The 13028-nt window shown below is 38.6% G+C and overlaps 1 protein-coding gene across 1 annotated transcript in view; it reads right to left on the minus strand.

Annotated features, from left to right (window-relative positions):
* The window catches only part of TTC29 (tetratricopeptide repeat domain 29), a 387470-nt gene that overhangs the window by 347530 nt on the left and 26912 nt on the right, over nt 1-13028 (minus strand). The window contains exon 3 of the mRNA XM_073642501.1: nt 12229-12312. Coding sequence (XP_073498602.1) covers nt 12229-12312 — 84 coding nt within the window. The remainder of the gene's footprint in view (nt 1-12228; nt 12313-13028) is intronic.

Here is a 13028-nt window from a genome sequence, read left to right on the forward strand (position 1 = left end):
AGAGAGAACAATGGTCTAAGGTTCCTGAGATATGGTCATTGAATGGAAGCATTGATTCCTGAAGCTGAACTGATGAGTAAACAAATCACTAATGAGATTACTGGAATGCTGGACACTTTACAAGTGAAATTAGTGCACATACTGACGAGCAAGCAGAACTCTATAAAACATAACAAGTAAATCACTTATAAAACATAATAAGATCGACGAAACCGGTGCTCCATGCTGGAAAAAGTCTGCATCTTTTAGAGCTGCGGACTTCGATCTACTTCCATTGGTCCAATAGTCTTAGAACAAGGCCAGCTCCTCACAATGGTAATCTCACATAGGACAGCACGGCCTCTGAGGCTAGAAGGTAAACAGGGTACTGTATGTGTAGCACCCCGAGGGCTCGGCTGCTACAGGGGTATTGCACCTCAAACCAGAGGTGTGATATTCCACTCCCGGGTAAGGATGGAGTGTGGACCAGGACTCGGTAGGCTGCATGCACCACACACACCCCATTTCCGAGGGACAGCTCAACGGTGCTCCCACTAGACAGAAGTGCAGGCACGACAGCATCTGTCCCTGGCTGGAGTGGGGAGGGGAAAGTACACCCAGTGGTGTAGGAGCAGATAGGGGTGGGTCTCTGGGCATAGGTAGGAGCCCATTGGTTGCTAGTCACCTGGGCTCGGGTGTTAGAGGGAGGTATATAAGGTGGGCACCATCTTAGGACAGTAGTCAGTTCAGTCAGGAGGAGAAGAAGAGAGGAGTTCAGCCAGAGAGGGCTGACAGGGAGCAGAGCTGCTGCATGGGCTCTGCTCCACGGGCAGGCCTTGTCAGGAGGCCGGAGCCTGAGAGAGAGAGAGAGAAGAAAGAACAGAAAGGAAAGTAAGAAAGGAAACAAGGAACAGGAACACAGAGAAAGGCCCAGAGACACGAGGACAGAGGGAACCCTAAGGACCCAGGAGACTGCGGGTGACGGGTTGGCAGAACAGGGTACCGGAACCCAAATTGGTGGAGGCAACAAATTCCTCAGCCAAAGACCGGAGGTTGAGACCACATCTTGGTGCGACCCCTCACTACATCCACCATTAAAGCATATCACATAGGGCCAGGGAAACCGGAGATAGGTTTCACCAACAGAAGGCCCGAGGAAGCTGGACAAAGGTGGGTCACTGGTGGGGACGGCCAGAGAAAGGTAGAGAAGGGAGCCCTGAGCCACGCTCTGGAATTGCCTGGGAGTTGACCGAGTCCCTCACCTGGTGGACGCAGCACGGCTTGGGCCGTCATCGTCTGCAGGATTGACCGAATAACAACTGTGAGTAAAGCATTGGAAACTGCAATTACAAGTCTCTGTGTTTCATCGCTGCACCAGCACCATTAGGACTGGGACGCTCACACCATTACTCCCATCATCCACATTAGCTGCCCTGAGGCAATACTTCTCCCGTGGGGAGTTATCCCATACTTGGCTGCGCATACAACACCAGCCTCAGCGGTCTGCAGCGCAGCGGCGGTCCCCACTGACCGCAATCCACGGGTGGCATAGTCGGACATTTGCTATTACATTAAGACTGCCACTGAATTGACCACCCTGGGCACTGACCGGGTCAGCGCCACAGAGACTACAACCCCCAGCGATCTGGCTCCGGGTATCCCCTGCACAACACAGGCCCAGGGGGCGCGTCATACGTTTCAGTGATATTATATCATAAATTCTAAAAAAAAATATATAATACCATTTATATAGTCTCAAAGCTTTCTGCAGATGGCAATACTCCTTATGCTGCCATATGAGGTTCTATTCGGTGTCTAATGTTGGAACTAGTCTTCTCAATAATGTGGAATGTGATTTAATATATTAGGGTGCTGTCACATTGTGTTTCGGCACCCGTTCAGTGGTCCCATCAGGATTCTGACGTATGCGCTGACGGGGCCATAGACTATAATGGTGCCGATTGAGTGAATGTGCGCTCTGCCATGCATCATTTTCGGCCGTATATGCCTACTGGAGACGGACACCCCGACGCAGTCTACTACATTTCTTTTCATGTCTGATCAGTACAAAATCTGTCAAAAATATTATCTGCACACCTCTGAGTAACGCTCTAGAATTAGATTCCCTAAGGTCTTACACCCACATAGAGAAATCCTTTTTACGGCTCTGTCCAAAGAACTGCAATGCCATGTTCACACGTTGAAGATTGGCTGCGGATTTGTGTTGTCGATTCCATGTGTGAACATAGAGTAATATGGCTATGTGCACACTTCCTAATGGTCCAGCGATACATAAATTCCCATAACCAAATACACGATTGAAATTAACATACATACATTAGTACTGGATGACTTACAGGTAGTGTAATAATATCAAAATGCCAGTAAAACAGTAAATTGTATTAGACTGGTAGATTATTACAGAGCAATAGAAAAATAAACATTTAAATGGCAAATTCAGCTGTGTTTTCCTAATATAAAAAAACTCAACAGAACTGGCAGTGCTCTTCCTTAAGACTTATCCTAAAAAGCGTCATCGAAGATCGATCAGAAGAAATCTATTACCAATATTCACAAGGAAAGGAAATGTCAGAGGTTTCACGTAAGTAGCAGACAGGTGGAATGGTCTCTGGGGGCATCTACTGGAAAGCACAGAAAACTGCAGCATCTGAAGAGGCATGAATGTATATCTAATAGTCTAACTGGTGGCAAAAGCAAAAAAAATGAGGAATATCTTCCTTGAAAAAAAACTGAACTCAAGATGAAAAAAATGTATAATATTATTTATAAAAAATAAAAATGTGATATAATGGAAAAATCAGTACAGAATACAGAGGATTGTAATTCATTTTATAGAGATAAAAGAATTCTGTAAAAAGAACAGAAAACAAATAAATGCAAATGTATGTGATATTCATTGTAGTTATGATATGAGTTTACTGCCCTAATTGCACTGAAAAAATACCCCTTGGTACTAATTCCTTATCTACTCCGCTAACCACTATTTATAATGGCTCTTATAGGTGTTTGAGAATGGGACAGAGTTTTCAACTTTTACTCTTTGTGACTAATTTACTGCTGCTTCTTCATGTATCTATATTCCAATATGTGAAGAGGGAATCATTAATTAAGTTTGGAACTGAAGACAGACTTGAAGAGTGAATTAAGTGATGAGGAGTCCAATAAGTGGGGAAATTAACACTTTTCTATAAAAAGATAAAACAAATCATCTTAACTTTATAAAAAAAATTTAAATGACATTTAAGTCTCATTCAGAATCCTGTTTTGTCACGGATTGAATACGTACCCATTATATGTGGGGCTGTTCCCATGTCGTTTTTTGATCAGAGCCACAGATCAAACTAGTCAGTGCAAGTCTATGGGTCAGCGAAAAACTCGGACAGTTGTTGCTTCCTACTGTCTTCATTTTTCACTGACTCTTTCCTAGGAGAAACTAGGGAAATATCCATCAGGTTTTTTTAAAAAAATCTGATCCAGCAGTGATGGAAATCCATCTGTTAGACTTATGGGAAAAAAACGGATGTCTGAACAAGGCCTTACTCTTTTGAATAAAAATGTGAAATGGTAAAGCATTAATAGGATTTAAAAAAAATGAAATAAAAAATTATAAAAAAAGACCTCAAAAGAACTGCGATCATTTAGTATACCGGGCAGCACGGTGGCTCAGTGGTTAGCACTGCAGCCTTGCAGCACTGTGGTCCTGGGTTGAAATCCCACCAAGGATAACATCTGCAAGGAGTATGTATGTTCTCCCTGTGTTTCCGTGGGTTTCCTCCGGGTTCTCCGGATTCCTCCCACACTCCAAAGACATACTGATAGGGAATGTAGATTGTGAACCCCAATGGGGAGAGCGATGATAATGTATGTAAAGCGCCGTGGAATATGTTAGTGCTATATAAAAATAAAGATTATTATTATTAGTATATTATATTTATACATATATATATATTTGTTTATTTATGTCTGTAGTTCATCATTACAAACATCACATTACAATGTTTTTTTTTTATTGAAAAAAATAAAAGGATTATGTAATTGATCCGTTAAGAACTGGGCCCTTTTAACCCCTTCCTGACCAAGCACATTTTTGGGTTTCATCGTACATGCGCTCTAATTTTTTATCTCGTTTGCATATTAAAATCATTTTTAGCTCTCTTTATGAGATACATAGGTATCAACATTTATGTCTTTTATATTCCATTTTTTTAATGTAAAGAAAGGTTGGAAATTCGTGTCTATTTTTCACATTTCTAATTCTTTTAAGAACATTTTAAATTGTCATTCCCTTTCTGTAGAAATTATTTCTGAAGAGTGCACAAATTTTTTGATGCGGGCAGCACTAGAAACAGCAATTGGACTGGCAGTGTCCATTTTTTTATTTTTTTCATTTATTTCACACAATGTACCACCCTTAAGGTCTTAAAAGACCCTTGGAGGCATTTTAACATATTAATACATTATTTTTATTACTGATTTATATCAGCAACAGTTACAATGGGGGAAAAGAGTATTTAGTTAGCCACCAATTGTGCAAGTTCTCCCACTTAAAAAGATGAGAGAGACCTGTAATTGACATCATAGGTAGACCTCAACTATGAGAGACAAAATGAGGAACAAATCCTGAAAATCACATTGTCTGATTTGGAAAGAAATTTTTTTCAAATTTTGGAGGAAAATAAGTATTTGATCAATTACAAAAGTTCATCTCAATACTTTGTTATATATCCTTTGTTGGCAATGACAGAGGTCAAACGTTTTCTGTAATTCTTCACAAGGTTGGCACACACTGTTGCTGGTATGTTGGCCTAGTCAGTCTCCAGATCTAAACCCTATAGAAAACCTTTGGAGGGAGTTGAAAGTCCGTGTTGCCCAGTGACAGTCCCAAAACATCATTGCTGGCATATACTTTTTCTGATGTAAATACAGCAGAGTAGCTTGTACTTACATATTCCTATTTTAATTATGTATTTACTATATGACTTCAATATTCTAACATCATTATGTAACTTTGACATAGAGGAATACATAGAGTATCTGTATTCTTATCAGAGATTTGCCGATCAGCAGAACTGAAAGTTGGTATAAACTTTCTGCATTTATTAACGAGTCTAACTCGTTTGTAATGGTAGATTAGTAAACTAATTAGATTTATCCCTAATTTCTACATGTGTATGAAATATATTGTTGGGGATGCACGAGAAGATCAGACATTTCAGTTTATCAGTTCAAAAATAAGAACACACACAGTGGGTGATTTATTCAGGAAATTGTACTCCAACTAAAGAATAGATGGTAATGTCTTTCTCACTTGTGAAAAAAGGAACTCCAAGAGAGGGGGGCTGCCAACAGCTCCAATGTAGTCATAATCTGCGCAGTTTTTGGAAAAAATTAGCCAGCCATGATGTGACATTAGGGATATAAACTGATTTTTATTATGTCCAGTGAGTTCTACTAAACATTTTATTCAAGTGCCATATTTTTTAGACACATGAAAAACCTGTACAAAAGCATAGTTCCTTAGCCATCATCCAAACAAGATAAAACTGCTTTTGGTGCACATGACAGTCTTATATGTACAGGAACTGTCAAAATTCTAATCCCTTCGCCCTTTTAAGTGGGTGGTTCCTTTTCAACAGCCAGCACAACAGGTGCAAGAACTTCCTTTCCCTCACATGCAATGTGCTATGAATTGCTTTTTCCGAACTAAAAGCCCACCTCTTTCTTATTTATGCCTGTATGCAGTTGAAGAGACAGAAAAGCAGTAGTAGAGAAACAACAACCCCATCACGTAATCCATCTCAACATCTTTGCTGTTCACATTCAGTGCATAGTTGGACAGAAGGAAAACATCTATTGACCATCACTTTGAAGCGATTTTATGGGTGGGAAGTGTAACATCATTTTTGGGGGTAAGATCATTTTTGAAATACGTGGCTTACAGTAAAAAATATATAAAAAAGAATAAAAAGCTTTAAACCTAATTAGATTCTTTTCTTAACCACTTCGCGCCAGAGCCTGTTTTTGCCTTCGTGACCGGGCCAATTTTTTCAATTCTGACGACTATCATTTTATGAAGTAATTACTCTGGAACGCTTCAACGGATTCCCTTGATTCTGAGACTGTTTTTTCGTGACATATTGTACTTCATGAAAGTGGTAAAATTTCTTCGATATCACTTGCGTTTATTTGTGAAAAAAAAGGAAATTTGGTGAAAATTTTGAAAATTTTGCAATTTTCAAATTTTGAATTTTCATGCCCTTAAATCAGAGAGATATGTCACACAAAATAGTTAATAAATAACTTTTCCCACATGTCTACTTTACATAAGCACAATTTTGGAACCAAAGTTTTTTTTGTTAGGAAGCTATAAGGGTTAAAAGTTGACCAGCGATTTCTCATTTTTCCAACAAAATTTACAAAAACATTTTTTTAGGGACCACATCTTATTTGAAGTGACTTTGAGGGGCCTTTATGACAGAACATACCCAAAAGTGACACCATTCTAAAAACTGCACCCCACAAGGTGCTCAAAACCACATTCAATAATTTTATTAACCCTTCAGGTGTTTCACGGGAATTTTTGGAATCTGGAAGAAAACAATGAACATTTAACTTTATTTCACAAAAATGTTACTTTAGACCCAATTTTTTCATTTTCACAAGGGTAACAGGAAAAAATGGAATTCACAATTTGTAGTGAAATTTGTCATGAGCGCGCTGATACCCAATATGTGAGGGAAAACTACTGTTTGGGTGCACTGCAGGGTTCAGAAGGGAAGGAGCGCCATTAGACTTTTTGAATGTAAAATTTGTTTGAACAATTAGCAGACGCCATGTTGCGTTTGGAGAGCTCCTGATGTGCCTAAACAGTGGAAACCCCCCACAAGTGACACCATTTTGGAAACTAGACCCCTTAGGGAACTTATCTAGATGTGTGGTGAGCACCTTGAACTCCAAGGTGCTTCACAGAAGTTTATAATATTGAGCCGTAAAAATAAAATTTTCACATTTTTCCCACAAAAATGTTTTTCATCCCAAATTTTGCATTATCATAAGGATAACAGGAGAAATTGCACCATGAAATTTGCTGTGCAATTTCTCCTGAACCCGCCGATACCCCATATGTGAAGGCAAACCACTGTTTGGGCGCACGGCAGGGTTTGGAAGGAAAGGAGCGCCATTTGACTTTTTGAATGTAAAATATGCTTGAATAATTAGAGGATGCCATGTTGCATTTGGGGAGCCCCTGATGTGCCTAAACAGTGGAAACCCCCCACAAGTGACACCATTTTGGAAACGAGACCCCTTAGGGAACTTATCTAAATGTGTGGTGAGCACCTTTCACCCCCAGGTGCTTCACAGAAGTTTATAATATTGAGCCGTAAAAATAAAATTTTCACATTTTTCCCACAAAAAATGTTTTTCATTCCCTAATTTTGCATTATCATAAGGGTAACAGGAGAAATTGCACCATGAAATTTGCTGTGCAATTTCTCCTGAGTATGCCGATACCCCATATGTGGGGGAAAACCACTATTTGGGTACACTGCACGGTTCGGAAGGGAAGGAGCGCCATTTGACTTTTTGAATGTAAAATTTGTTTGAATAATTAGCGGACGCCATGTCGCATTTGGGGAGCCCCTAATGTGCCTAAACAGTGGAAACCCCCCACAAGTGTCACCATTTTGGAAACTAGACCCCTTAGGGAACTTATCTAGATGTGTGGTGAGCACCTTGCACCCCCAGGTGCTTCACAGAAGTTTATAATATTGAGCCGTAAAAATAAAATTTTCACATTTTTCCCACAAAAATGTTTTTCATTCCTAATTTTGCTTTATCATAAGGATAACAGGAGAAATTGCACCATGAAATTTGTTGTGCAATTTCTCCTGAGTACGCCGATACCCCATATGTGGGGGAAAACCACTGCTTTGGTGTACGGCAGGGTTCGGAAGAGAAAGGAGCGCTATGTTGGCTGGGATAGGTTGCAGACACCATGTCACATTTGAAGAGTCGCTGACATGCCAAAACAGCAGAAACCCCCACAAGTGACCCCATTTTCAAACTATACTTCTCAAGGAATTCATCTAGGGAAGTAGTGAGTATTTTTTAATTTTTAAATTTATACCATTGGGCAGTGAAGAAAACATAATTATATTTTTACCACAAAAAAATGTTTTACCCTCAGATTTTACATTTTCACACAGGGCAATGGGTAAAAATGGTGCCGAAATGTGTCACACAATTTCTTCTAAAAGTGGCAATACCCCATATGTGGCTGTATCGTACCGCTTTGCCATACGGCGAGATCTGGGAGGGACGGAGCGCTATTTGACAATTGGAGAACAAATTATTGTAGAATAGGCATTTGGATTTGGGAGCACAAAATTTTCTGAATTTATTTTGGGGGGCAAGGGCCATTTCGCTTTTCCACAGCCTTTCTGCTACCAGTAACTTGGGATATTTTTAACAGATGACGGACCTGAGTGGGGACTAGCTTTTTTTGAGGACTGAGTTGAAGCTTTTATTGGGAACATTTTACGTAACATTTATCCGGCGCTCGAGGCTGAGCACTTACATCGGGGTTTCCATCTAAATTTCCAAGTGATGTAATTCAGATGAAACCCCTGTGGGATCCATTCACTTTAATGAGGCAGCAGAGTTACTCTGGACTCCGTCTGGCCTCTCTTTAGTGGTGTTCTTTTTTTCAGAAGTGCACAAAACTGTGGCCAACCGTACTTTTATGCACGCCTAAAAAAACTAACACCATGGGATCACAGGCCAGACTGCATCCACAGTGGCCTATATCTGCCTCATTACATGGAATCTTCCGTCATGGGTTCCGACTGAATCACGTATTTAAGAGATTTACACAGAAACTCTGGTGTAAGTGCTCAGCGCAGAGCGCAGGATAAATGTGAGCAGAGCCTTACTGCGATCTTTGGGAGACATAATAAACAAATCAGTAGCAAGTGAAGAATTGGTTTTATTTCTTTTTTACGCCGTTCCTCGTGTGGTATAAGTGATGAGATTACTTTATTCTTCGGGTCGGTGTGATTACAGAGATACCAGATGTATATCGGGTTTTTATGACTGACAGCTGTCACACACTAAGAGGCGCTTTTTTTTGCAAAATCTAGTTTTTGCATCGCCATATTTTGAGAGCTATAATTTTTCCATATTTCGGCCGACAGAGTCATGTGATGGCTTGTGTTTTGCGGGACGAGTTAACATTTTTATTGGTACCATTTTTGGGTACATGCCATTTTTTGATCGCTTTCTATTCCGTTTTATGGGAGGTAAAATTAACAAAAACCAACAATTCAGGAATTGTTTTTTGAGGGTTTTTTTTATGCTGTTCTGCGTGTGGTAAAAGTGATAAGGCAGCATTATTCTTTGGGTTAGTATGTTTACAGCGATACTACTTTTACTGTATATTTTTTAATGTTTTGGCACTTTTACACAATGAAACAATTTTCTAGAAAAAAAATTTTTTTTGCATCGCTTTATTCTGAGAGCTATAACTTTTTTATTTTTCGGCTGATGGAGCTGTATGGCGGCTTTTTTTTTTGCGGAACAAGATGACGTTTTCAGCGGTACCATTTTTATTTCCATTTTGCTTTTTGATCGCATTTTGTTCCACTTTTTGTTTGGCGATATGATGAAAAAGCATAGATTTTTGCTCCGTTTTTTAATTATTTTTATTATGGTGTGCACAGAAGGAGCTAATTAGTGTGACAGTTTTATAGATCGGGTTGTTTCGGACGCGGCGATACCAAATATGTGTACTTTTTTTGTTTTTGCATAAATATACGGATTTATTGGTTTAATATTTTATTTATTTATTTTTATTTATTTTGTGATTTTTTTTAACAGTTTGAAAACATTTTTTTGACTTTTTTTTTACATTTTTACTTAGTCCCTGTATGGGACATTAATTTTTATTTTTCTAATCACTGATCTCATCCAATGTAATAGACATGTATTGCATTGGATGAGATCTTTGCTGACAGTTTTACACTGTCTGTCTCCTGCTAGAGTTCAGCTGCAGGCTGAGCCTAGCAGGACACCAAATATGGCAGATCTGGAGGCGGTCATGTGACCTACAGCTTCCATAACGTCGGAAGGTCCAGGACGGCATCAGGGGGCCATCAGAGAGGTAAGTTGACGACCCCTTCTCCTCTCACTATCTTCTATATGCCGCGATCACTATAGATCGCAGCATATAGAAGATAGGAAAGGGTTAACATCATTGGGACCTGACACAATCAGGTCCCGATGATGTCCCCTGTCAGAGCTATCGCTCTGCACCGGAACCACAGCGCTTGCAGGACCCTGGGGGTCCTGAGGGCTGCGGGACCACCCACCGTTTTTAAACGTCGGCGCTGTACAGAGCCCAGGCTGCGCCGACGTTTATGTACAGTGGGCGGTCCTGAACCGGTTAATGGCTTTCACAGGTGTTCAAGGGTGGACATTCACTATGAAGTTTCCAGTATGGTACATGTAGTTCCTACAGGTGACTATTATAGCAATATAGGTACTCTGCGAGCTCGCCATACGATACAACCATGAGCAAAGGTTCTAGGGACGAAAACTGAACCTCAGTAATACTGCATGCAATGAAAGATTTCAGAATTATGCTCTATGAATCCAGCGGTAAAAAGGTTTGTAAATGCTGTAAAATTGGAAAAGTACCCATAGGTGTTAAATGGGGGTGGGGGGTCACAGCAGTTTAAGGGTATTGTATTACTTACTAATCATTACAACATGGACTTATACGACCATGTGCATGAGCCCTAATACTGAAACTGAGTGTCAGGCTCAGACAATTAAAAAGGTTAGTTTATAATGAAAAAGTTACACAAATTCTAGTATGGGGTATACTGTTATTCCTGAAATGTCGATTTTCTCTTATGCTCTTAGGATAATTTATTCCCTGCATATTGAAAATAAAACGTATTTAGCATACGCCAACATTCAATCTTTTATGGCACCATTGGGATGATGGCTTTCTGATCATATACTGGAAATGAGACAAACAAATGAATAGGGTTTTTATCTAATTAGAAAAATGCACCTGTAGGATAAGGAGAATCATTGGAATTTCATAAACTCACAGAGAAGTGCTGCAATGTAGAAACACCAAACTTTTCAACTTTACAGGATTAATAAAAACAACTGGTGCAAAAAACTTTTCTTTCTTCTGTATTTTATTACAGAAGTATGTCATGTAATTTAAGGTTTGATGAGGTTTTGCAAGTAAAATTCTGTTTCCTCTGCACTCGCTAATAGTCATGAGAATCTGTAGTTTGCACCTTCACATTAAAAATGCATTTCATTTTTTTTCTAAATTATTCACCCCGCCTTTTATCCAGATCATGTCTTTGAAAGGAGGATGAGGATAATAAATGGAATAATTCATGATTTCCCATTAAATATGAAAGTTTCTTTTACAGAGTTTAGAAAGTGAAGTTGTACATAATGTGCAGGACTTCATTAGAACTTTTTTAACCTTTTTATGAAGAATTATTAAATCTCTGTGGCTGCAGTAAGTATATGATGAAATGCAGAAACCCAATGTCTTGCACAACGGGTGCAGTGTATGGTTAATAGTAACAAAAACTATATGATGATTGTACTGAAAGGAGACCCGACAGCCGCTGACATAGGTAGAAGAAAAACAAGTTGTATTAATAATAAAAAAAAGTTTTATTTGCTAGGCTTTACAGTAAACTAGTGAAAACTGTGTTTTTTTACCTTCTTCATCATGTGGAAATTATAAAGGAGCAGAAGTATAAAAGGATTCAGGGACATCACACTAATACCGCCTGTGCAAATACATTAGCACTTATTACATTACAGGGTTAAAATTCGGCACTCACGGTGGACTTTTATATTTTCGGCAAGATTTTTATAATGCAATGTGTGCTGAAAATTTAAGTACATTTAAATCATGCACCAATACTCTATCCGCTGCTTATAGAAGAAAAAAAAACACTTAGAAATGTTAGAATTAAAAAAATCTAAATAATAAAAAATATGTATCTGCTATCAATTAAAACCATACATACAAGGATATAAGGTTGGATAAAAATACATTTAAAGGGTCATATTTGTCATGAGTTACCATCCCCGTAAAATAATTCTACCCTAAGCATATCTGATACATCTTCATCTCCTTTCGTATACTTCCCCCAAAAATACACAGCAAATTTAAAGCAAACTTACATTGCAGTTTCCTCTTTCGACAGCTCTTTGATATTCTTCTGCCGGTGATGATCTTTGACATCTTTGTCCCCGATCAAGTGAATCCTGAATTAAAATAAAGGCAGAGAAAAGAATTATGGAAAAATTCATAATGTTCTGCGGTGATCTGCTCCAACTTATTCTGTCAATAATATTTACAGTGATTGTTTCATCCTCATCACAGCTCACTATATGAAATGTATCCAGATGCTTCTCTACAAAGATTATCTACACTGCAGAAATTATTTTATTTCTGAGAATCACCAGTGTTCCTATGCTTCTTTAATTACAGGTTTTGTAAAAAAAAAAGAATTAAAAAAATGTTCATTTCATTCATTATACTAAAATAATGAAGATATTCCTACCCTCTAATTAACTCTAGATTAAAGATAGTTATTTTTTAGTTTTAATTAAGAGGTTTTTCTGCACATCCACCTAAAGTATGCATTTGAAGAACTATTGTAAGTTTATGAATAACTCGAACCAATCCATATTTTCTTGTTTTACAGTATTTTAATATAGGATTGCTTGACTAGCAATTAAGTAAAAGTACATTTGTGTTCTCAGCAATGTTAACAAGCTCTGGTAGTTACAGCAATAAAACAATCAGATTTTACTGCATCTCCTGGGCTTCATACTTTGGAAAGCTGCCATGAAAAGTACTAGATTCGTTGCAGATTTGCTCTGATAAAATAAGAACAAAAGTACAGATTTATTGAAAAAAATTAATTGTCACAGGATACGGCACCAAAATATATGAAATAAAGGAAAAATATGAAATA

This window comes from Phyllobates terribilis, unplaced genomic scaffold (assembly GCF_046119375.1).
Source record: "Phyllobates terribilis strain yellow unplaced genomic scaffold, ASM4611937v1 Scaffold_1__5_contigs__length_1240528914, whole genome shotgun sequence".
NCBI lineage: Eukaryota > Metazoa > Chordata > Amphibia > Anura > Dendrobatidae > Phyllobates > Phyllobates terribilis.